Below are 23,441 nucleotides of genomic sequence, written 5' to 3' on the forward strand. Positions count from 1 at the left end.
CATAGCTCTAACCACTAGACAATACTCCCTTGCCCACTGGAGGGAATCTGCATGTGACCCTGTTTTAAGGCATGATCCAGGAAAATGCTGATCAGTGGCTTCAATGGGAATTTGAGTCCTCCCAGGAGGCAAGCTTGTGGGGAAGAGACTCCTCAAAGACTGATGAAGTCAGAGCTGGGGATAAAACCCAGCAGTCCTGGCTCCCCAGCATCTGCATTAACCACTAGACCATGCTCTCTCCCAAAGCTGGGGATAGAACTGCAGAGTCCTGATGCCCAGCTCCCTGGTGTAACTACAGATTCTGTTCCTGGCTCTGCCACTAACTTACTGTGCAACCTTAAGCATGTCACTTCACTTCTTTCTGTGCCTCAGCTTCCCCCATCTATATAATGGGCATATTGAAGCCATAGGGAACGGGGGAGCTAGTTATGGTGATGGCTGCGACTTTAATTCTTAAGATTTTGTTTTCTCTGTACTGCACCTTTCAAATGTCTAGAGAGCTGCCATCTGTCATGTATCATGTGTCTGAAGGCACAGCTCCTGTTGTGACAGGCAGAGTTTTGCAGCATGTTACAGAGGAGCTATACACAGTGTGCTCTTCCCCCTGGAGACTTTACTTTGGTTCTTTATTGTTCCGATTTTCCATAATCTGAAACAAACTGTTCAAACTGTAGTATAGTTTTCCTGTTTGCATATAGAAACCGTAAGAGCTGTGTTGGTTGGGGTAATTGCTTAGGCATTGTGCTTGGATAGGTGAGCAAACATCACCCCAGTTTTCCGTGCTGTAACAGGGGAGTAATGATTGATATCTTCCTGTGTGAAATGTTCCCACGCTGCAGGGAACTGGCTGATCACATGCAGCTGCTGGGCTCCGCCCCTTGTTCAGAGGAGCGGAGCAGAGGGGAGCGGGGAGATGAAGTGGAGAACAAAGGAAGCAGGGTGACTAAACTGAAAAGGCCAAAACCTCGCTGCACTTGAACTGAATCTAAGCAATGACTGTAGCAGTCACAGTGGTGTAGCATGAGTGGGAGAGACGCGGGGCTGACGGGTGGGGAATGCCCATGAGATAAAATATGAGCCACTACCAGGAAATAGATTGAGAGTCCCTGGTCCAGAGCTTCATCTGCTCGAAGCACCTGGGGTGATGGATGAGGAAGTGCCGGGACAGAAAGGTGAAGTGACTCGCAGAAGGTCACACAGTGAGCCACTTGCAGAGCTGGGAATCGAACCTGTGGCTCTCACTTGCCAGGGCTTGATTACACACCAGGTACGAAACTTCATTGGAATCACAACTTTAGTTCATCACCTGGGCAAATCCCATGGGAACACGGGCCTGCTTGCAGATCAAGCGCCGCCTGGATCAGTCTCTGGTTAGTCCTTCAGGGGGGCGGGCTGGCTGGCTATGCAGCTGATGTTGTCACTGGTGATCTTATTGGGCCACTCTGAAGCTTTTGGTACCCATGTGCCAGCCAGCTAGCAGCCTTCCTGGGTAAAAGCGCTTCAGAATTTGTTGGTCTTCCATCCTAATAACGCGTCCGCGCCGAGAAAGCTGCTGAAACCAAACCAGGGCTAAGGGCGGCCATGAGCGGGTTTGGCTTCAAATATCCTCCTGGCTGATTTCTGGCCTGGAGAATTGCAAAGCTCAATCCGCTGCTCTCCAGCCTTCCTCAGCGCTCACGTTCCGCGGCCGGGCACTGGCGTTGGTGTTAAACGGTTGCAACGTCGCGCCTTGTTCCTTGGGGCGAACCACTCACCTGCACTGCCTCGCGGACCATTCCTAGTACTTAAACAATCCCCTCGGTTGCTACGGGAACCAGGTTGGTAACGTTCCATACCCTGCGCCTGTTGTTGAAACACACCATGAGAACAACACCCACACACACCAGCCCCCACCAATGGTGGCAGAAACAGCTCCTGAATTCCACGCACCACCTGCTTTACCCCCCGCCTCCCCCGCTCCTGGGATTATGGTCCCTCTGCAACGACAACGGTGGCACTGGGCAGAGAATCCGCCTGGGACTTTTTCTGCTGTGTCTGGGTTAGAGTTGTTGGGGTCAGGCCTGCTAACAGCAATTCCAGGCCCCAGGGCTGAACAGTCAGGGGGCCCCCCCACGCGCACCGTCCGCCTGACGTTTGGGTGGTGCTGGGCCTCTGCTGACTGGTGCCCAGCGAGCTGCCGGCTGCGCTCCTGGGCGTGCTCTTGTGGCACCGCCCGGTAGGGTTGCCAACTGTCTAATCCCGCAAACCCAAAGACCCTTGCCCAGCCTGCTGCCCCGCCCCTTCTCTGAGGCCCCGCCCCCTGCTCCCCTTCACCTTCACTCACTTTCACCAGGCTGGGGCAAGGGGGTTGGGGTGTGGGAGGGGGGGCGGGTGCAGGCTCTGAGAGGGAGTTTGGGTGTCGGCTCAGACTCTGGGCGGGAGTGGGGGTGCAGGCTCTAGGCTGGGGCAGGGGGTTGGGATGCAGGAGAAGGTCAGGGGGTCGGCGGTTATCTTGAACGGCTCCCGAAAGCGACCGGCACACCCCTCTGGCAGTGGCTCCTAGGTGAGGGGTCTGGGGGTCTCCGCACATCGCTGCCCACAGGTACCACCCACGCAGCTCCCATTGGCTGCAGGTCCCGGCCAATGGGAGCTGCGGAGTCGGCGCTCGGAGCAGCGCGCAGAGACCCCCTCCCTAGGGGCCGCAGGGACGTGCCGGCTGCTTCCAGGAGTGGTGTGGAGCGAGGGTGAAGCAGGAAGCCTGCCTTAGCCCCACTGCGCTGCTGCCGCTGCTGGGGGCCCCCGGGCCCTTTTAAATCACCTGGGCCCCTGGGCAATTGCCCCCCACTGTCAGCGGGCCTGGGGAGGGGTTTTCTTTAACCTGAGGTTTTCTGAAGTATTTTGAGAGAGGGAGCGTGAGTGGTGGACATGCAAGCAGAGAATGGAGCTGAAGAAGGGGAGGCTACTGCTAGGCAAACAGACGAGACTGGAATAAAACAGCTCATCCACCAGTCGGACGCTTTGTGCTGGAGAGGAAGGATGGGTCAGAGGTTACACGGACCGCATGCGACATGTGGGAGCTGGGCACAATTCCCGGCTCCAACACGACCCTTATCTTGGGCAAGTTGTGGAGGGCGACTTTTCCCAAAGTGCTTTAATGACTTGGGAGCTGACTGTGGTTAGACTGGAAGCTGTCAGGGCCAGAGACTCTCTCACTGATTGTACAGCTCCTAGCACAGCGGGGCCTGCCACTAGGTTGGGGTCTCTAGCTGCTCTCTTCCTCAGTGCCCGTTCGACGGATAAACAAACTGCTGCAACCCATTCACCAGCGCTGAGCTCGCTCTTGAGAGAGCCTGGCCTTTCAGAGCTGGAGGGGATGACAGGTTGGTACAAGGAGGAGGGAGAAGAATTTTTCTCCTTAACCTCTGAGGACAGGTCAAGAAGCAATGGGCTTAAATTGCAGCAAGGGAGGTTTAGGTTGGACATTAGGAAAAACGTCCTAACTGTCAGGGTGGTTAAGCACTGGGATAAATTGCCTAGGGAGGAATCTCCATCATTGGGGATTTTTAAGAGCAGGTTAGACAAACACCCGTCAGGGATGGTCTAGGTCAGGGGTAGGCAACCTATGGCATGTGTCCCAAAGGCGGCACGCAAGCTGATTCTCAGTGGCACTCACACTGCCCGGGTCCTGGCCAGTGGCGTAGTCAGGTGGAGGGAAGAGGGGGAGCGGGGAAAAAAAAAAGGCACCACCCACTGTGGCGCTTTTACTGACGGGGCAGCGCTCTGGGTTTTTGGCGGCACCTCGGCGGCGGGACCTTCACTCGCTCTGCAGGTCTTCAGCAGCATTTCAGCGATGAAGCTGAAGACACCCGGAGTGAGTGAAGGTCCCGCCGCTGAGGTGCCGCTGAAGACACCCGGAGTGAGTGAAGGTCCCGCCGCTGAGGTGCCGCCGAAGACACCCGGAGCGAGTGAAGGTCCCGCCGCCGAAGACCCAGAGTGCCACCCTGTCAGTAAAAGTGCCGCAGTGGGTGGCGCCTTTTTTTCCCCGCTCCTGGATGAGTAAAATTAAAAAGGCACCACTTGTGCTCGGTGGGGGAGCGGCCGCTGCCCTGCTCTCCCCCTAGCTACGCTGCTGGTCCTGGCCACCGGTCTGGGGGGGCTCTGCATTTTAATTTAATTTTAAATGAAGCTTCTTAAACATTTTAAAAACCTTGTTTACTATATATACAACAATAGTTTAGTTATATATTATAGACTTATAGAAAGAGACCTTCTAAAAACGTTAACATGTATGACTGGCATGTGAAGCCTTAAATTAAGTGAATAAATGAGGACTCGGCACAGCACTTCTGGAAGGTTGCCAACCCCTGGTCTAGATAATACTTAGTCCTGCCAGGAGTGCAGGGGACCGGACTAGCTGACCTGTCGAGGTCCCTTCCAGTCCTAAGAGTCTATGAGCTAATCAAAGATGGACCAATAAGTAGAACACTGGCTGCCCAGTCCTGCTGCATGGCTCAGAGGAATGAAGACGCCTGATTTGGAGGCCCATGTATGGCCATCCTCGGAAGAGGTGGGTGAGTCAGTGGAATGTCTCGTGTGGGCCCAGCAGCCCCTCGCTGGGTTTGAATCCAGCTAAAAAGAGATGCCGAGGACGGATTTCCTAATGAGTTGGCAGCTCGCCACCCGGCCAAGCCCTGTCTCCCTGGGGTTAGAGCAGCAAACAGGGGCATGGGTAGCATTGAGCGGGTTTTTTACAGCAGTGCCAAGAGCAGAGCCCCATTGTGCTAGGTGCGGTACAAATACAGGGTAGGAGACGGTAGAATCTGGTAGCATCACGCCCTGGGGAGCCACAGCACTAATGGTCTGTGGCAGGGGGGAGGGGGAGTTCCTAGATTCCTCAGGCCTTGGGGGTTTGCTGCTGGTGCTTGGCAGACACCCCCCAGGATCTCATCAAATCCCAGCCACTCTACACCTTATACACGGAGCGGATTCTTTTTATGAGGGAGAACTAGGATGCGGCAGGGTATTGGTACCAAGCAATGCCAATGGGCTCTCGTCTGTGCTGCGGAGGGGCGCTCAGGGGTGCCAGCCAAACCAGAAAGTACTTGTGAAGAGGACGAGCCCTCGGCTCCGTAGCACTGGGGCCTGGATTCTGCCGTTTAAACCTGGTCTTCCCCTCCTTTCCCCAGGGAGCTGCTGTTCATAACCCTCTTCGCCAGGGCTCTAGCCTCCGAAAAGGAAACTAACCTAGACAGACCCCCCCACGGCCACTTCCCCTTCTCCCCATAAGGGGCCACTTCCTGGCACGTGACCTCTCATCAGCTCCGCTGTAGGGGCTTTCCACTGACGGCAGATCTTACCGGACACTGGTCTCATCCAGGGCCTCTGGAACAACAAGCCGCCCGTCCATGTGTTAATCTGACGCGCCGGGGTTTTCTCTGCAGGGTGCGGGCACCGGCTTTTCTGCTGCTGATTCTCCCTTGAACTATTATTAGAGGTATGATGGCAGCAGTTGGAGCTCCCGCCCAAGATCACAGCCCTGCCGTGCTAGGTGCTGGACGTACACGTAGGGAGAGATCCTGTTCCAAAGAGTTTAAATAGACTGGATGGAGTGTAAGGGGAAACGGAGGCACAGAGGGACAGCAGCTTCCTCAGGGGCAGTGGCAAAGCCAGGATTAGACCTGCTGTCTCCTGCGTCACAGTTTGGTGCTCTGACCACTAGCCCACACTGCCTTCCCTCATTAGCTGGGGCCATCTATGGATGTGGGAATGACAACAGGTTGCTAGGTGCTCCTAAGGAAACCATTCCCCCCTCCTTTAGCTCTGACCAGGAGACCACACTCCCCAAGAAAATCAAACACTGTGGTAGGACCCTCTAACTTCACAGCCATGCCATGGCAATCAGACTAGGAAATATGCTTTAATTATGGAAATTAATTATAATCTCTGTGAGGCAGGAACAGTCTTTTTGTTCGATGTTTGTCCAGGTGGCCTGGGCCATGACACGGGCTCCTAGTTGCTAGCACCCTACACCTCATAATAGTCATAAGGATGCTGTAGTACTTTCAGTTTGAATGGTTTCATCGAGATTAGGGAACGACCCAAGCAAGAAAGAACCAACGTCAAGTCTCTCTGATTGAGAGCACAGCGTGCGCCACTCCCTAACATGCTGCCTCCTGATGCAGCCGCTGGCCCTGCAGAGACAGCCTTCAATACTTAAAGGCTCAAAACAAAGAGGTAGCAATTACCCAACTCTGCACACCGCAGAGAAGGCTAAATGGGTCTTTTTCCATCTCAGGGTCCTCCCCTTACGAAGGGCAGCCAGGCAAGGTGGAGTCCTGAGAGGCTGCTTGGTAAACATAAGGACGGATTGTTTGTAGGAAGCCCAGGGACTGTTTAACCCTCTTGTCTCCCCTGTGCGCTGGCTCAGGAGCAGAAGCAGCGTCCCCCAGGTAAACGGTGCTGCAGATCCCACAAAGCAAATTTCTGTCCTCCACGCACTCCTGCAAGGAACAGGAGCAGTTCCACCTCCATGCTCTGGGGGCAGTTCTCGGCTCATTAGTGCCAAGTGGGCTGGGAGAGTGGGAGGTGGGATTGAAACCCCCGCCAAGCTCATTGCAGCTCGGGTGCGTCTTCACTACGGAGTTTGCCTGGGTGGGAGCAGCCAGGCTGCAACGCCCTGTCCAGGTTCCTGCGTCCTCACCGCTGCTGCTGTGTGCTGCTGGGGCCCATCCCCTGGTTCTTTGGGCTGCAGTGTGATTCGTTCCCTGTGAAAAGTGGGCGGACTCACCTGTAATGGGTGCAGAGGGAAGGCACTGGAGGAGTAGCGGCATCTGTGGGGTTTAGCCTGGGTCCACACTACAGAGTGAAAGTCTCTAACCCCAACCTGCCCAGGATTGGATGCAACACTAAACTCAGGTCAGAGGGTTTGGCTGGAGGGGGAACAGCTGAGCTAACGCTGCAGCAGAGACACACTCATAGAGGATATTAGATTTTCTACAGCGGTTGCCCACATTCTTGCACTTCGCCGCAAACTGGGTCTGACCCAGCGTCTTGACACCATCTACTCCAGAGGAAGTTGTAAACGTGGGATGAGCCTCTGTCCTACAGCTGGCTGCAAAGCGGGTAGCAGTGTTCCTGGCAGGAATGGTGTTTTCCCCTCTCAGCGCCGATGGTAGCATGCCCACGCTTGGCACACCAGCCGCGTGTCGTCATCCCAGTGCGAGAGAGGGGTTGGCTTTGTTTCTTGGCTAGTGGATTTCATTAAAACGCCCTTGGCAGTGAGCCAGTGCTCCCCCTCCATCCCCCAAAGGGCTCGTTCGGTGCTAGCATTGGCAGCTGCTGCTAACAAAGCAGTGGGCTGTCTAAAGATGAAGTGGTTAATTAATTGAGAGAGTTAGTAGCTCCCATGAGCACTTGGGGTTTGGCCTTAGAGATGTCCTCTCCGTGTGGGTACCTGGTAAAGATTCAGGAGGCCCCCATCCCAGGTAAAGCTAAGGTGGCTGCTTGCTTATTTCTTTCATATGCTTCAATAAATACCTTATTTTAGAGCCCCTTCTTTATACACCTCTCCTTGGGCCTTGTTCCTTTCTATTTGCCTCATCTCTCTCTGCTCGCACACACAATCAGCGCAAGAGCCTTCTCCTCTGCAGCCCTTTCCACCTCTTATTTCTTTCCCAACTGAAGCTCAAAAACCTCCCCTTGCTTGCTGTTGGGGTCTTGATTTCTCTCATGCCTTCTGCTGCTTCAGTTTAACTCTCATCACCATCTATGGCATTTGTTTGGACTTGCTAACAAAGGACACTGCAAATTAAGCTGTTCTGTTCTCTGGGAGCTTAGCATAAATAAAATAGCAACTTCAGGGGAGGCTGTGTCTGCTAGTGGTTAGAGCGCTGGAGTGGCTGTCAGGAGCTGGGTTGTACTGCTGGCTCACTCCCCCCTGCCGTTCTTTGCCTCAGTTTCCCTATCTGTAAAATGGGGATAATAATACTGACTTCTGTTGTAAAGCACTTTGAGATCTACTCATTTATTGTTTATTTTTTTAGAAATATACCAGGCCACAAAAATGACACATGCCTTATCTATGCACAGTTTATCTCAATTTTTAAATTATATCTTAATATTTAAATATTCTTATTAGTTACCTCAATTTAAATCCCAGTGATGTATTGGTATCTTAATTTAGTGAACCAGGATACACCAAATTAAGCCAAATGCAATCAGATTTAAGTGTCCACATAAGGGGATTTGCACCTGTTTAAATCAGTCAATGCAACTGTGGCGTATAGCCAAGGTGTGAGGGTTCTGATCTTGCAGGTGCTTGTGTGTCGGTAATTCAATGGGACCCGCTACTCTGGGGGAAGTTACTTGTGTGTCTGCAGGATCGGGCTCTAACTCAGCCGGTTGGGTGACCCTGACACGGCCTAAAGGAAGGACTGGACTGTTTCCATTTCTCGGCAGTGCAGCCCGTGTTAAATCTCAGCTTACAGGGAACAGGCGTTCTGTTGCTGGGATCTCATTAAGCAATGGTGTCCGTCACTGGGATGGATGGGGGCGGAGGAGTGGGGAGCAGCGCTGGTTCCCATGGTGAAAAGAAGAGGAAACTCGATCTCCTGAGTCCTGTTGACTTGAAGGCAGGGCGCCTAGCGCTCAGGTGTCCTCGTTCCTCTGAGGCTGCTTTTCAGGTTCAGCAGGTTCTGAGATGGAAGATGCTGTTTCTGGTGACGGTGACCAAATGTCCCATTCAAACCCACTTATTCCTTCCCAGGTCTCCATTGGTTATAGGCGAGATTGCCCATCTCCAGCAACTTGTATTTCAGGCGTCAGCTCCTTTACCCCAAGGTCCCCCAAGTATTGCTTGAAGTATCTTCTCCCCATTCCAGAGCAAGGCAAACTGAGGCAGGGAGAGGTGTGGTGACCCACCTGAGCTCCCAGAATGAGGTGGTGACTGAGCTGGGAGTGGGACCCAGGAGTCCTGAGTCCCAGCCCCTCTCCTCCTAATCTAATGACTTGACATGCTGCATGGCTAGTGCCTGGGCTGTAGAAGAGATGGGTGAAGCCCAGCCCAAAGGAGGAGCCGCTGGAGAGAGGGAAATTGAGTTGGCCAAAGTCAGCAGTAAACTCTGAGTCCCAGTCCTCTGCTCTAACCACTAGGCCATGCGGACGCCTGTTAAGTTACACAGGCTACTGCTTTCACTGGACTCCCTTGCACAGTCCCGGAAGCTGGGTTGACTACCCTCCGGCAAAGGGGGGGTGGGGTGGGGGGACAGGCCCACTGCAAACAGGGTGGTTGGGTGAAACACACACACACACACACTTTTTTCTTTCCTTGCTGTGCCGTGTTTGTGTGTCCATCCAACCTTACAGCAGGGTCTTGCCGCTCCCTTAAATAAAGAGGGGAGAGTAAATCTGTCCTCCAGCACACAGACTGCACAGGACAGGTGGCTAACTAGCCCTTTGCTTTTAAAAATTTCCTTCTGAATCCCTTTCCTTCATCATGGCCTAGTGGATAGCGCACCAGGCTGGGGCTAAGGAGCCCTGGGTTCTATTCCTAGGGTGGCTGCTAGGTGACCTCTGGTAACTAATGTTGCCCCATCTGTAAAGTGGGGCTAATGGTACTGCCTTCCCCTGGAAAGCACTTGGAGATCTATGGATGGGGAGGTGTTATCTGTTTGAATGAGTGTAGCTGCTAGAGTTCCCCCTGAGAGCTGGGTGCTGCCCAGACATGTGTAGAGAGACAGATCCTTCCCCTAGAGTTTCCACTCTGCATAGGGATGGGGAAAAGGAGTCTTTATTAATTCCCCATTTTATAGATGGGGAAACTGAGGCACAGAGAGGGGCCATGACTTGCCCAAGGTCTCTCACAGAGTCAATGGCAGATCCAGGAATAGAACCTAGCTTCCTTGGGGGGCAGCCCAGTGTCCTCCCCACTGCGCCAGGGTGGGAGGGGGAATGGATGCTGAGAGGTCCTTGTCCAAGGTGAGGGAGCCGGGGTCTCCCACTGGGCCATGCAGACCCTTTAAACTTACAGCTTTACTCCAGCTGCTCCTGTGTGATTTGGGAAATAATCCTTCTCTGTTAACTCGCTAGAGGAAACTCCTATTGGCGTGGCCTCACTGGGGTGGTGGGGGCAGAAGGGAAGGTAAATCTTTTATTAGCTCTCTTGCTGGGAAAGTGCCCCCCTCCCTTCCCCTCTCCCCCGTTTGGAACAGAGGCCTGAGTGAGAACATTACTGCTCTTGTCTAAACACTAATGTTTTTCTTCTGCGTCCAGCCCGTTGCATTTTCCGGCCCGTCTTGTGGGACAGAATGAATTTATTTCGTGTTGGAGTTTTGTTTGTATAAAGAGTCCTGCCCTGAGGGGCTCTATCTGTATATACACTCCACTCAGGAGCACTATATAGTTCCTGGCTTGGCACAGAGTATCTTTATTAGCGGTGGTATGTTTTAGCAGTTACTCATTAAGCCGTGTACCGCTGGCTTTTCCCTTTATGTGCACACGGCCTCGCCTTGGGTTCACTTAGACGCTGGGTAGTGTGGAATGTTACCGTGCCTTTAAAATTTTATTTTAAAAACACTTTATTGGCTTACGGTCTAACCTGTCCAATTTCTCTGCCCCGATCTCTTTCCCCCTGCCCCCATGCATGGTGATTGCTTTATTGTGTAGCAGGGAGAAAGAAAAAGCTCCCATGCAAAATCCGACTTTGTAGATTTAGAGGCAAGCCAGGGTTTTTCTTGCTGCTGACTGCTGGAGACGAATGTCACTTAGAGCAGGAATTACTGCGTGTTAGCATTGGGGAGCGGGGGGCTGGTTTTAGTGGATCTGACGCTGCCCTGGCATTCAGGAGATCTGACTTCAAGTCTCTGCCTGCCGAACTCACTGGGCTGAGTGAAATCTGCTGGCCTGTGTTAGAGATAGAGATATATATTAAAGCCAGAAGGGACCATTGTGATCACCCTTCCGCATAGCCCATGCCACAGAGATTTGCCTGGCAGTTCCCGCAGGATCGCCGACTAGCTGATCCCTTCTGGCCTTTAGACATATGAAGCAAGCCACAATTCATGGCCCCGATCCTGTGAAACCAGCATGTGCGCTGAGTTCCTGGGACTGCTCACAGGCTTGAAGCTGCAGAGGAGAAGGCGCTCGCGTCACCCGTGGTCTGGTTTCGGGAAAGGGGCTGGAAAAGAAGCTGGGGCTAGGTGAGATGGAAAAGGGGGAGCAGAGACAGTGGTACAAAGACAGGAGGTTCCAGCCCCCTGGATTTCTATAAACAACGATTTGGGGTAAAGCAAGGCTGCTCTGAAGTTACTGTTTCATCTCTCAGGATGGCTCTAGGGAATGTGTTTCTGTTGTTCACTGAGGAGCTGATCATAAAAGCATTGAAGCCACTGGGAGCCTTTCCACTGGTTCCCAGTATGGCCAGCCTCAAGCATTGGTTAAAAAAATCATGAGTGGGGCCTACAAGCAATGAATTTAAAAAACAAAACAGGGATTCTTTTCATTTGTCTTCTGGCTTATGATGTGGGGGAGTTTTTGTCTTTTCCCAAGAAGCCATGAGGACTAGAAACTTACTATTTTCTTTTAAATCGGAGTTGAGATTCCCATAGACTCACGTGACTCCAGCAGCTGGGGCTTTAAGAAGAAACATTAATTCTATCACATGGTTTGTGATTAAACTCATGAGCGCTGGCAGCGGGGGGTAGGGGGGGGCTTTTCGATCAGGCTCTATATCTCTTAAAATGTACCTGTTTTTCTTTCTTTGAATGTAACATAGAGCTTGACTTCAAATGTACAAACCCACTGGGACTGTGTTCCTCAGAGGCTGCCCCTCTCTCTGTTGGTTGGTCACGTGGGCAGAGCTACGTCCCGTTACACTGGTGTCAGACCAGTGCAGTTATTTTGGATTTACAGTGGTGTAGATTGGCACCGTCTGGCCCTGGGTACCCAATTAACTGCCTGCACAGGCCTGGATTTCTGTTGGGGTCTGATCCTTAGGTGGTGGCTACCTCTGCTCCTGTCTTCCCTGAGATTTGCTGTAATGAGTTTAGGCACCTGCCTTTGATTAGTTAATGCTCATTTGGATGAAGGCCAGAGTCTAATCCCTCTGAAATCCTCAACTGACCCTTCTCTGCATCTTTGATCTTTTCCCCCAAAACTCTTTCATCTTAGTCTATTAATCTGGATTCTCCCCCCTCCTCCTGCAAACAAAGCAAGCCTCACTCCCTTGTATTTCAGATTATATTGCAGGTTTAAAAGTAAAATTGCTGTTGAAGTAGATTTAAAGAAAACACCAGCAACCTAATTTCTAAATGAGAAGAGCTCTGTGCAGCTGGAAGGCTTGTCCTTTCCCCCTACAGAAGCTGGTCCAAGAAAAGACATTACTTTACCCACCTTTTCTCTCTCTAATTTCTAAATGTCCATCTTCAGCTACGCTGTACTAATAACTCTTGGTATTTATCTGCCTTTCAAAAGGAGCATTTTTCTAGTGGTTCGAGCCTGAGATTTGCCATCAGGACCCCTGAGTTCTATTTCTGGCACTGTGTGTGAAAGATGTCAAATTATTTAACTGCTCTGTGCCTCAGTTTCCCCACACGTGAAATGGAGTTGTTAAAACTTTCTCACCTTTGTAATCATTTGATGAAAGGTGCCACATAGTACTGCGTGGATATCAAAGCACTTTATAAACTGTAGTTAATCTTCATGACGGCCCTGGTTAGGTAGGTAACGTGTTATCCCACTCTTATAGAGTGGGGAAACTGAGGCAGAATGAAGTGTTTATCTATGGTCATGTGATAAATTGGTTGCTGCATCCAAAATAGAATGGAGAAGCCCCAATGGCAGTCATTTACCCTGCCATCCCAGAGCTGGGCAGAGAACCCAGGAGTCCTGGCTTCCCATCCATCCTCAGCTGGAATTGCTAGACTGCACTCTCTTTGATACAACTTATGTTTCTGTCTGCTGATTTCTAACCTTTAACCCCCCCACCCATGTGCATTGCGCTCTGTGATCTGCAGGGAAACAAGTGAGATTTTCTAGAGCGGTTGCCCGAATTCTTGCACTTCGCAGCAAACTGGGCAAAGAGTCGTTGTCTTTCTCTGTTCCTTAAAGAGAAGTTAACAGCCCTCCCATAATTATTAATGTGAAGTATCAGCCTCGTCTTAATATTCACTTTGCTGCAAACCGGCTCTGCAGATTTTACACATGAATGATGCAAAACTGGAACGAATCCAGTGTCTTTGTCTTCCCCCGTGCCCCAGCTCTCGTTCTCTATCCATGGCAGAGAGCTGCTTTGCTGATTCCTAAAGCGTTCCCTTATTCCTCCGCCTTTAGCTTGCAAGCAGTGAGTAACCATGCTGAGAAAAACTTCTGCCTCTGGCTTTTGTCATGCTTTTTAATGATCGTTTAGCTTCCTGCTTATGCAGAATCTACAGAGCAGGCAATTAATCAGAAGCCGTATTAACTAGTGCTAGCCACCCTTGGGCTGCCAAACGGGAGGTAGTGTTTCCTAAGGGTTAGAGCAAGGGTGGTCTGGGAGTCGGGACTCCTGGGCTCTATTCTTAGCTGTGCCATTGACTCGTTTTGCGACCTAGGGGGAGGATGGTATCCTCTGAGCCTTGTCTTCCCTAGAAATGAGGTGTTAAAATATGACTGTGAAGAGCTGAGTTAGCTTAACATGACTCTAGCTACACTAACAGCAGAGACAAGCAATGTCTCACCTCGACAGCTGATTGCAGGTCATCCTGTTTTGATCAGGGTACCCACAACCAGCCGACGTGATGTTAAACATGATGTTCTCAGTCTGTGCAGAGTCACGTTGCCTAGCATGACTTGTCTGGGGCCACATTCTCGGAGTTAATTTTATCGTGGCTATCACCCCGACGTGCCTCAGTTGCTCTGTAAACCTGACGCTGCTCGCTAGCTCGTGCTGGGAGGCTCTTCCGAACGGCACGTGCTGCGCTTTGATATCAATCATGCATAGTCTAGCTTCCTTGTGGCGCTGACAAACTCCCCAGCCCTCTTTCCCGCGTTACTGACCCGAAGCATTCAAAAATCCTGATCTTAAATACAAGGGGTTTTTTGTCTTTAGGGTCACATTTTCAAGCTTTTCTCGAGACCTTCATTTCATTATGTTTTAAATGAAAGCCCGGTTTCTCTCTCGACTCCAGGACCTGGGGCTCTAAAAAAATACACCCAATATCACAAAACTCAAGGTAAAATGATGCAAAGCTGGCAACACTTACACATGGCTTCTCTTCAGCACCCAGCATAACCAGGGCCCTCTCCCTAGTCCTGTGAAAAGTTTTGTTTTAGCATTGTGAGCTCTGCAACACAAGACGCGTCTACAGATCCTGCATAAACTGATTTTTTTTCTCCTCAGATTTCTCCCCATCAGAATTTTTTTTTTTTTTTCATGAAACGCTCTGGGCTGTAACAATTTTGAGAGAACTCATGTGTTGGAGCTACATTATGAGTATCCATTTAATCTTCAAGTGCCATCTTGCTGAACAAGTGAAGCGCATTCTAGGTGATTAGGCTGGAGCATGGTGTGGCTTGGGTTTTTTTGTCTTCCTGTGAAATATTACGCATTGGCCACTGTCAGATACACCCAACTTGATAAACCAGGGGTCTGATCCATTACGTCAAGTTCCTAGGATGTGGGGAAGTGAAGCGAACGCCTGCGGTGGGCTTTTTTTTTTTTTTGGTCCATCCCAGTTTGGAATATAAATAGGGCCCCAGCAAATTCATGGTCCATTTTGGTCAATTTCAGTCATAGGATTTTTAAAATCATCAATGTTGTGATTGTAGATACTTAAATCTGAAATTTCATGGTGTTGTAACTGTGGAGGTCCTGACCCAAAAGGGTGTGTGTGTGTGTGGGGGGCGGTTACAAGGTTATTATAGGGGCGGCATGGTATTGCCACCCTTACTTCTGCGCTGCTGCTGGCGGTGGCGCTGCCTTCAGAGCTGGGCGGTTGGAGAGCGGCGGCTACAGGCCGGGAGCCCAGCTCTGAAGGCAGCGCCGCCGCCAGCAGCAGCGCAGATGCAAGAATGGCATGGCATGCTATTGCCACCCTTACTTCTCTGCTGTTTTCAGAGCTGGGCCCCCAGCCAGCAACCACCGCTCTCCGGCCGTCCAGCTCTGAAGGCAACAGTGCAGAAGTAAGGGTGGCATGGGATGGTACTGACACCCTACTTGTGCGCTGCTGCTGGCAGGGCATCGCCTTCAGAGCTGGGCGCCTGGCCAGCAGCTGCCGCTCTCCGAGCACCCAACTCAGAAGGCAGCACAGAAGTAAGGTTGGCAATGCCATGGCCCCTCTACAATAACCTTGCGACTTCTCCGTGACCCACTTTTGGGTCGGGACCCTCAGTTTGGGAAACACTGGGCTGTCTCTTGGAACACCACATCTAATAAGCTATCTAGTCTGGGAGCCTAACATGCCACACTCCAACCCTGCATCAGGATAAAGCAGGATCTTAGCAGATATCCCAATTCCGGCACTTTGCTCCCAGGAATATCGTGGCACAGCTGGACAATCCTCTTCCAAGGCTGTATTCTGTTGGTAAACCGATTTGGGGCTGGTTGGGGGGATCTTGCAAATAACAAAGAGGACAATGACTGGGCTGCTAGAGGAGAAAATGACTTGGGGGATGTTTGACTCTGTGCATCGCTCGCCACCTCCCCCACCTCTGTCCACGCTGCTGTCTCTCTCAGATCTTGATCAATTTGATCTGTTCTTTTCTTCCAAAACAGAGGTCTGCGTGTCTGGCAGGCTGCAGCAGGATGCGTGTGCCTCCTCTCCGGTCGTGTTCCAAGTATAATTATAGCATACTCTGGAAGGCCCGCTTAGCATCTCTGTAATTCTGGTGGTGGTTACACGATTGCTTATTTTGCAAGAGGAATGCCAAATCCCTTTGGGCCTGGAAAGTTCAGCTCTTGTTCCTAAGCAGGGCTGGCCAAATTCTTTGGAAGGAATAGTGCTCATGCATAGATCTAGCTACTTCTTAAGGTGATATTGTTTGGCGACCGGATTCCTCCTGTTGCGTTGGGGTAACTGTTCCCATGTTTTGGCTGAGTGGGCAGGCTGAGTCATTTGATAAAGGAGGTGGTTTTTAGGGTTGTGTGTCTGTGCGGTTAAATAAACTCTAAAAGTCGCCCTTCTTAAATCTTCCTCCTCCCTGCTGCTGTTGCTTACAATCGGCTTTTATCTTGCCTTTGTGGGATCACAAGATGTAAACGCTCGGCAGCAGGACCACCCGGGTGTAATGCTCTTGCAGAATATTTACTCTTTGTTGTGATGTTTAGAGGAAGACAGGGAGGATTTTGGTCACCTAAAGGGTGTTGATACGTGTCTCTAACGCCTCTTTCCAGGGAAGGGAGCGTACAATAACAGTTTACTCTGTTTTAAGATAAATACGGAAGATCATCCACAGATCAGTGCAAAAGGGGCTTAGGAAAAAGCATGATGGACAAATGGTGGAGAACAGGGCATAATTCATCATTTTATATTTTTCTAAGAAGCTGATTCCCTTAGCCAGGGACGGTGTGTTTGTATAGGGGTCAGTTTAGAGAAAATAACAAGTTTTGATTTGTTTCCTTGTAAAACAAATTCCAGACATCTCGCAGGTAAAAGAAACCACGGTGCATTAGCTCGGCGGAGACCAGGCATCCCATGAGAGGTTGTTCCTGCTTGAATGCTAGAGCACAGGCCTGGGTTCCAAGGTTGCGAACCTCAAGCAATCAAAAATCACGTTAGCCCGCCCAGAAATAATGAGACTGGCTTAAAAATAAAAAAGAAAATTAAGAAATGTTGGGGTCCTTTTTATTTTCCTTCTGGTTTTCAAGCTTTTCTTTACAGCCGTGAAGGCTAGAAATTAGGATAATACGGACTGACTTTGTAAAGTGCTTTGAGATCTACTGATGAAAAGTGTTGTACGATCCCTAGCTAGGTACATAAGAACGGCCATTCTGGGTCAGACCAAAGGTCCATCTAGCCCATTGTCCTGTCTTCTGACAGTGGCCAGTGCCAGGTGCCCCAGAGGGAATGAACAGAACAGGGAATCATCAAGTGATCCATCCCCTGTCGCTCATTCCCAGCTTCTGGCAAACAGAGGCTAGGGATACCATCCTTGTCCACTCTGGCTAATAGCCATTGGTAGACCTGGCCTCCATGAATGTATCTAGTTCTTTTTTAACCCTGTTATAGTCTTGGTTTTCAAAACATCCTCCGGTAAGGAGCCCCACAGGTTGACTGTGGGGAAAAAAACAAACAAACTTCCTTTTGTTTGTTTTTAAATCAGATAAACAAAGGTATTTGTTTTTTAAATGACAGTGGAGATTCTCACACACAGTAGAACCTCCGAGTTAGGAACACCTCGGGAATGGAGGTTGGTTGTAACTCGGAACAAAACGTTATGGTTGTTCTTTCAAAAGTTTATAACGGAACGTTGACTTAATACAGCTTTGAAACTTTACTATGCAGAAGAAACATGTTCCTTTCACTTTATTTTTCAGTAGTTTACATTTAACATAATACTGTAGTTGTTGCCTTTTTTTTTTGTCTCTGCTGCTGCCTGATTGTGTATTTCTGGTTCCGAAGGAGGTATGTGGTTGACCAGTCAGTTTGTAACTCTGGTGTTCATAACTCCGAGGTTCTGTTGTAATGACATGACTCCAGAAGATGGGGTACGCTCTTTTTAAACAAAAAAACCTCCTAATATCCCATGAGACTCACCAAAAAATCATGACAGTTGGCAGCACAGGAGTTGTAGAATTCCCGGGGTCCTTCCATCGCTCTCCGGCTGACCTTGCACAAGTCGCTATGCCTCAGTTTACCTCGTCTGTAAAAACGAGAATGGCAACACAGGGAAGTTTAAAAAGTATTGCTTATAAAACGCGTTCTGGTCCTTTAGATGAAAAGGTGTTTTTGATAGGCAAGGAGTTAATGTGTCTACCCAGCCCCTGGAGTGAATCTCAAACAATATAATGTATGCAGTGGAAATTACCTCTCCAGGAACACAGCTCTGACCTTCCACTTCTAATAAGCTAGGAGGAATTCTGGAGCGGAGTCAATTGTACATTGCCATTGTCTAACTTTAAGCTTGTTTCTCAGAAGCAATTACGTGGCTTCCTGTTTCTTTTCCAGAATCTATGAGACCTTAGATTTCCTTTTGTGAGAGATTCTGGGCCTTGATTCTAATGTACAGTAATAATAATACTTACACCTCAGAGTGCTTCGCAAAGGGGGTCAGTAGCATTAGCCCCCTTTTTACAGATGGGGAAACTGAGGCACGGATGTGACTTGTCCGACATCAGCCAGCAGGACTCTGTTCCGCTTGGGCTTTATGTCGGGGTGCTAGGCTGCTGCAGTTTAAAGGAGCTCCTTTATGTGAATTGGAATCGGGGCCTCTGGTTTGTCAAGAGAAATGGGCCAGCCTGGGCGGAGAGACTCAGAGATGAGGACATCCTGGCAGCTAATGAGGTTGTTAATCAGCCCATTGAGGGTCAGGTGAGCCCTGCCCTGTAGCCTGCAGCTGCAGGCTGTATTGATAGCCAGAAAGGAGTGGCAGCTCTGTGCCTTGCAATGTTGATAGTGATTAGAACAGGTGACCAGAGACAGGTGCTTTCTGTCTTTTGGCTGCTTTCTTCTTGAATTAATTTATTTCTAGTGGATAGTGCACTGAACTGGGACATGGGAGGCCTGGATTCTATCCCTGGCTATGACACTGGCCTGCTGTTTGACCTTGGGTGAGTCACTTCCCTGCTCTGTGCCTCAGTTTCCCCAGGGAACAGACTGTCTTTTGTGTGCTGTGTGTGTACAGACAGATATGTTACACACATAGTGAGTTAATAGCTAAAGTGCCAGTAGGTGGCGATCAGGAACATCCTGGGTTTTCTAGGACCCAGAAAGCTTCCGGATGTGCGTGGTGAATAGTTTCTGGTGGGCAGCTCTTGACACCTACTATGAGCATTAATCTCTGTTGTTGCTAAACTAATAAAAATCACCCACTTAATGAGGTACCTGCTCCTTTCTGATCATGCTGCTAGAATGCAAGATGCCGAAGCACCTTGCAAACCAGCCTCGCCCACCTCCTGTGAGTTAGCTCTTGTTAGGTGGATCGGAAGCTCTTTGGGTACAGGGACCATGTTTTAGTTCTGGATTTGTACAGTGCCTTGCACCATGGGGCCCTGCCTGCTCCGTGACGGGGGTTCCTAGGTATTACCATGATGTGAATCTTCTATACCCCCATTTCACAGCTGGGGAAGCAGTTTGCTCTAAATTCACACAGCGCTGCGCAGAGGACCCAGGAGTCCTGACGTGCTACGGGATTGCACCGGTGCACCTATCCCCATGGCGGCAACTGGGACATCTCCTCCCATGTAGATAAAGCCTGAATGTGTATCCTCCTTTCCGGCCCCTTCCCCACTACCGCAGCTTCCTAGGCTATTGTCCTGAGTGACTGTTGTCCCAGCAGGAAGCCAGGAAGGCCCCGCAGAGCAGTGACTCTCCATCCCGCCCCCCCCCAGTATGTATTGCAAGCTTCCCTTTGAACTCCATCAGCTGCTGATCTGCCCTTTGCTCCCAGTTCACAACCCTCCCTCCACCCCCCTTTACCCAGTTAGAACCATTCATGCTTTTTTGCGTTGGAGAGATCTTAGGCAGGTTTTTCTGCCTGCATTTGAAAATCCAGGGGCCTGTTTGAGGCATGTGCCCTGGCCAGGTTCCTGGCTTGTGTACATTTGCTGCTAGACAGAGTATTTTTTCCGCTCTCTTCCTGTTGGGTGGTGATAGCCAGCTGTTGTGCTCCACCCCAGAAGAAGCTGCATTTCAGGCCAAAATGAGAGGTGAACCATGAGCTCCTTATCCGTCTCCAAGAGCTTTGCAAACTCTGCTATCTGAAGGCTGAGATTGCTAGTGCTTGTGCAGGTGTGCGCCATCTGAGCTGCTCTTAGGCCTGGCCCTCTCTCATTGTTTGAGGACACCTTGGCTCGTAAAATGTAACTTGCTCAATGAGTGACTGCCGGGGGTGGGGGAGCAGCCAGACCAGCGGATGCCAGGTGGGCTCTGTTCTGTTTGCAGGGGCTGCAGACTGGACTGGGTGCAGAGCCTGGAAGCTGCTGTTTTAGTCCAGGTCTGGCTCTAAACTCCCCCAGGAGCTGGGGCATGGGGTGGAGCTGGGGAGGGGGTTGGGTTAGGTTAGGTGTGGGAGGTGTTTGTTTTAAGCCCCCTTTCAGTGTTTTTTGTCAGGCCCCAGCACCTTTGGCTGGGCAGTTCACAGCCCCAGCACCTCTGGACTTGCTGCATCAGTTATGCAAGTAAAACAAAATAGCTTGAGCCCCGGCACCTCTCTCATGACAAATGATGCCCTGAACAAGGGAAGACCCTACTATAAACAATAAGTAACAGGGCTGCTGGGGGGGGGGGAGTGGGGCCCCCAAAATTGCTTTGCCCCAGGCCCCCTGAATCCTCTGGGCGGCCCTGCTAAGTGAACAAACCGGACAGGGCTGGATGTCTTCCTGGAGGCTTCATCACGTGACACAAACTTTTAAAGCTTAATCCTGAATTCCTGGAGATTCCAGGGCGGGTTGGCCACCCCCCGCGGCCCCCGCGCCCCTGGTAAAGCCCAGCTCGGAGGCTGTTTGCCCGGGGCAGAGTTCAGGGACTGGGCGGGTTCCTCCCTCGCTCTCACAAAGATCAGCTCCAGCGAGACAGTTTCGGTCGCTTCCCCCACCCCGGCGGCCCCTGATGGGGGATTCCCTCCCCAGCGGCCCCCCTGCCCCACTCACCCCTCCCCGCGTGGGAGGCTCAGCCTCTCCGGGGCCGCTCGGAGGTGGGTGGGCGCTGGCCCCAGCCGGGCTCCGGAGAGGAGGAGACTGATTTGAATAAGCGAGCTGCGCTGCGAGCTCCGCGGCTCTTTGACTTCCTGCGCCGGAGCCGGGCTGAGGTCCCTGCTGCTAGCGCCGCCCGTCTGAACGCGCCGCGCCGCTCCGGGGGCCAATCCCCCGCGGATCCGGCTTCCCGGAGCCTGGGGCGCCGGACTATGTCTCGGATCGAATCGCTGGCCAGGACCAGGATTGACCGGACAAAGGACATCGCGTGGAAGGTCGGTGCCCCCCCCCCCTTGGGGGAAAAAGCAGCTCTGCAATATTTGGGGTGGGGGGTGGGTTTCTGGGAGGGGCCGTGGAGGGGGGTCGGGTCTGGGAGAGAGGGGGCAGCTGTTTGGGCGCAGGGTGAGGGGGGACGGGGGGGGCTATGGGAGGGAAGGAGGCAGCTGTTCCCCTTTTAAATCTAACTGCGCCCGATCTGAAAGTTGAATCCTTTATTTTAAGTCTGGCTGGGGGGTGAGGAGAAATGGTCTATTTCCACCCCCCGGGTTTCTGATCAATCTCTCCAGAATCGCCCCAAAGACCCACTTCGCGCACGCACCCAGGTGCCATTCTGACTCCTGCCTTCAGCTCCGGAGGGGTGGGGGTGATGGAGAGACACCCCCCCCCATGCTGGGCTGACGAGCAGCTCGCCGGGGTCTCTCGGCCATTAGGGGAGCGGGGGAATCCCAAGTCCTGGGCAAGGAGAGAACTTTACTGGCGTGTGGAGAGAGACTCTGTCTGTCTCTGCTCTTTGTGGCTCAGCCGCTGTCTGGTCTGAGCTCTCCCTTCCCTCGTGGAGAGGGGGGGCAGTAATCTGTGTCTGGAGGGCCCCTGTAGCTGGTTCCTATTAAGCAGGCATCTGCGAAACCACTTAGGCTGGGGAGATGGTGCCTGCAAAGGGGCTGGGCAACCCCAAAGACGGAGCGGTTTTAACTTACCGTGTGTGTGTGTGGGGGGGGGGGGGTGCAGATCCGTCAGCCGGGATCTGGATTCCGGGGTGGGGGGGTCCCGTTTGGACCTGTGCACTTCGGGCTCGGGTGCTGGTTCCGAATTGGGGGCAGGGAGGGAGGCCCATTTGAAAATCCCACCTTCATGGCCAGTGGTGATTCTGTGTCTTTGAATTCCCCCACCCCCAGTCTACAATGTTCCACCGGCTCTTTTTGTCAAGAGGAATCTGGAGATTGAACTCTGGATCTTGCACCAGCCCCGTTGTATAGGGGAGAGCCCCGGGAGGCAGCCGGCACCCCGTTGTATAGGGGAGAGCCCCGGGAGGCAGCCGGCACCCCGATGTATAGGGGAGAGCCCCGGGAGGCAGCCGGCACCCCGTTGTATAGGAGAGAGCCCCGGGAGGCAGCGTAACTGTGTGATGCAGTTGAGAAGGGGGGTATAAAAATCCCCTTTTTCCACCCACGCACCCACCCACCACTGCTTTCTTGTTGCTTCCCCCCCTCCCACCTGTTTTTATACCCCAGGGGTGACACTGGAGCTGCTGCCACGTGGGGCTATTTATCAGCTCCGCCAGGCACAATGAAGTGGTTTCCGTAGCCATGTGATGCTCCCAGCATGGTGGTTAAAATAGCACTGAGCTAAAATGCTGCTATTGTCCAGCCTTGCAGGGCCCCCTTTGCCAGCAGGCCTGGGGGGATGCACAGGATGAAATCCAAGCAGTCTGGGAGTCCTCTCTCCACCAGTAAAACGGGATCGTTGCAAACACGGGGCAGGGAGAAAGGAAAAGAGACGGCACATGTGACTTCATAATAAGCTTTATCCTTCTAGGGTGTCTCCAAATCAGAGATGGGTTCAGGTCTTGATCCAGATTCCAGGCGTCCTCATGCTTTTGGGCCTGATGCTCCTTTGTACCAGGGTCCCTTTACGCCGATCTGGCAGATAAATTACACCACACTGAGGCCTCTATCAATTCCTTTACACTTCCAGCCATAGGGATCTTGGTGTAAAGGAGGATCAGACCTCTGATTTATTATTACAGTAGCACCCACAGGCTCCAGATCAGGCCCCCATTGTGACTGGTGCTGTACGTACACCTAGTGAGACCTCTGTCCCTGCCAAATAGACAAAGGGTAGTTGAAAGGAAGGATGATTCCTCCCTCCTTTTGCAGGTGGGGGAAACTGAGGCACAGAGCTGATGCGCCTCTCCCAAGGCGGCACAGAGTCAGTAAACCCATCTCGGCTTGGATGTTGGGGTTCTGGGTACATCTCTGCTCTTGAAGCTTAGTATAGTGGCAGATGGGGGGGGGAGTTGGAGGGGGTGTCTACCTGAGAACTGCCACTGGGAGGAGGTCTCCCTGCTAATCCCCAGCTGCTACACTGCTAAGGAGGCTGGGAAGGGAACTGTAGCTCAGTTGGGGGTGGCGCGTCCCTTCCCTTGCCAGCTCATGAGGCAATAGCTGGCCTGATGAAATGAGACCTTGGTATCTCGAAACCCAGAGCAGCCGTGTTTTTGTTGGCTGCTGGGAAGCTTTGAGGCCCCAGCTGGTGCCATGAGAACAGGCAGGGGGGAAACGCTGCACCCGGCAGACTGGCAGGATGCTTGTGTCTCTCGGAGGGGCAGATTGGTGCCGGCGCTTGGCACGAGTAGCTG

At 51.7% G+C, this 23,441-nt stretch overlaps 1 protein-coding gene and 1 long non-coding RNA gene across 9 annotated transcripts in view; one reads left to right on the forward strand and one right to left on the reverse strand.

Annotated features, from left to right (window-relative positions):
- ARHGEF2 (Rho/Rac guanine nucleotide exchange factor 2) overlaps nucleotides 1-23,441 on the forward strand; it is a 126,743-nt gene that overhangs the window by 48,413 nt on the left and 54,889 nt on the right. The window contains exon 1 of one of the 8 annotated variants that reach the window (XM_039512718.1): nucleotides 7,403-7,463. The exons of 3 other annotated variants lie outside the window; for them this stretch is intronic. Coding sequence is in view for 1 of the 5 variants with exons in the window: in XM_039512714.1 (XP_039368648.1) it covers nucleotides 21,016-21,078 (63 nt within the window). In the remaining 4 variants the exon portion in view is untranslated. Of the gene's footprint in view, nucleotides 1-7,402; nucleotides 7,475-18,589; nucleotides 18,722-20,001; nucleotides 20,033-20,599; nucleotides 21,079-23,441 lie in introns of those variants that run through there. 4 more of the 8 variants (XM_039512715.1, XM_039512717.1, XM_039512716.1 and 1 more) reach the window with 4 other exon arrangements.
- LOC120390242 lies at nucleotides 10,196-20,899 on the reverse strand. Its single transcript, XR_005591045.1, has 3 exons — nucleotides 20,762-20,899; nucleotides 17,709-17,814; nucleotides 10,196-10,878 (listed from the first exon to the last, which is right to left on the reverse strand). It is a non-coding gene; the product is annotated as an uncharacterized LOC120390242 (long non-coding RNA).

Source organism: Mauremys reevesii, linkage group 24 (assembly GCF_016161935.1).
Source record: "Mauremys reevesii isolate NIE-2019 linkage group 24, ASM1616193v1, whole genome shotgun sequence".
NCBI lineage: Eukaryota > Metazoa > Chordata > Testudines > Geoemydidae > Mauremys > Mauremys reevesii.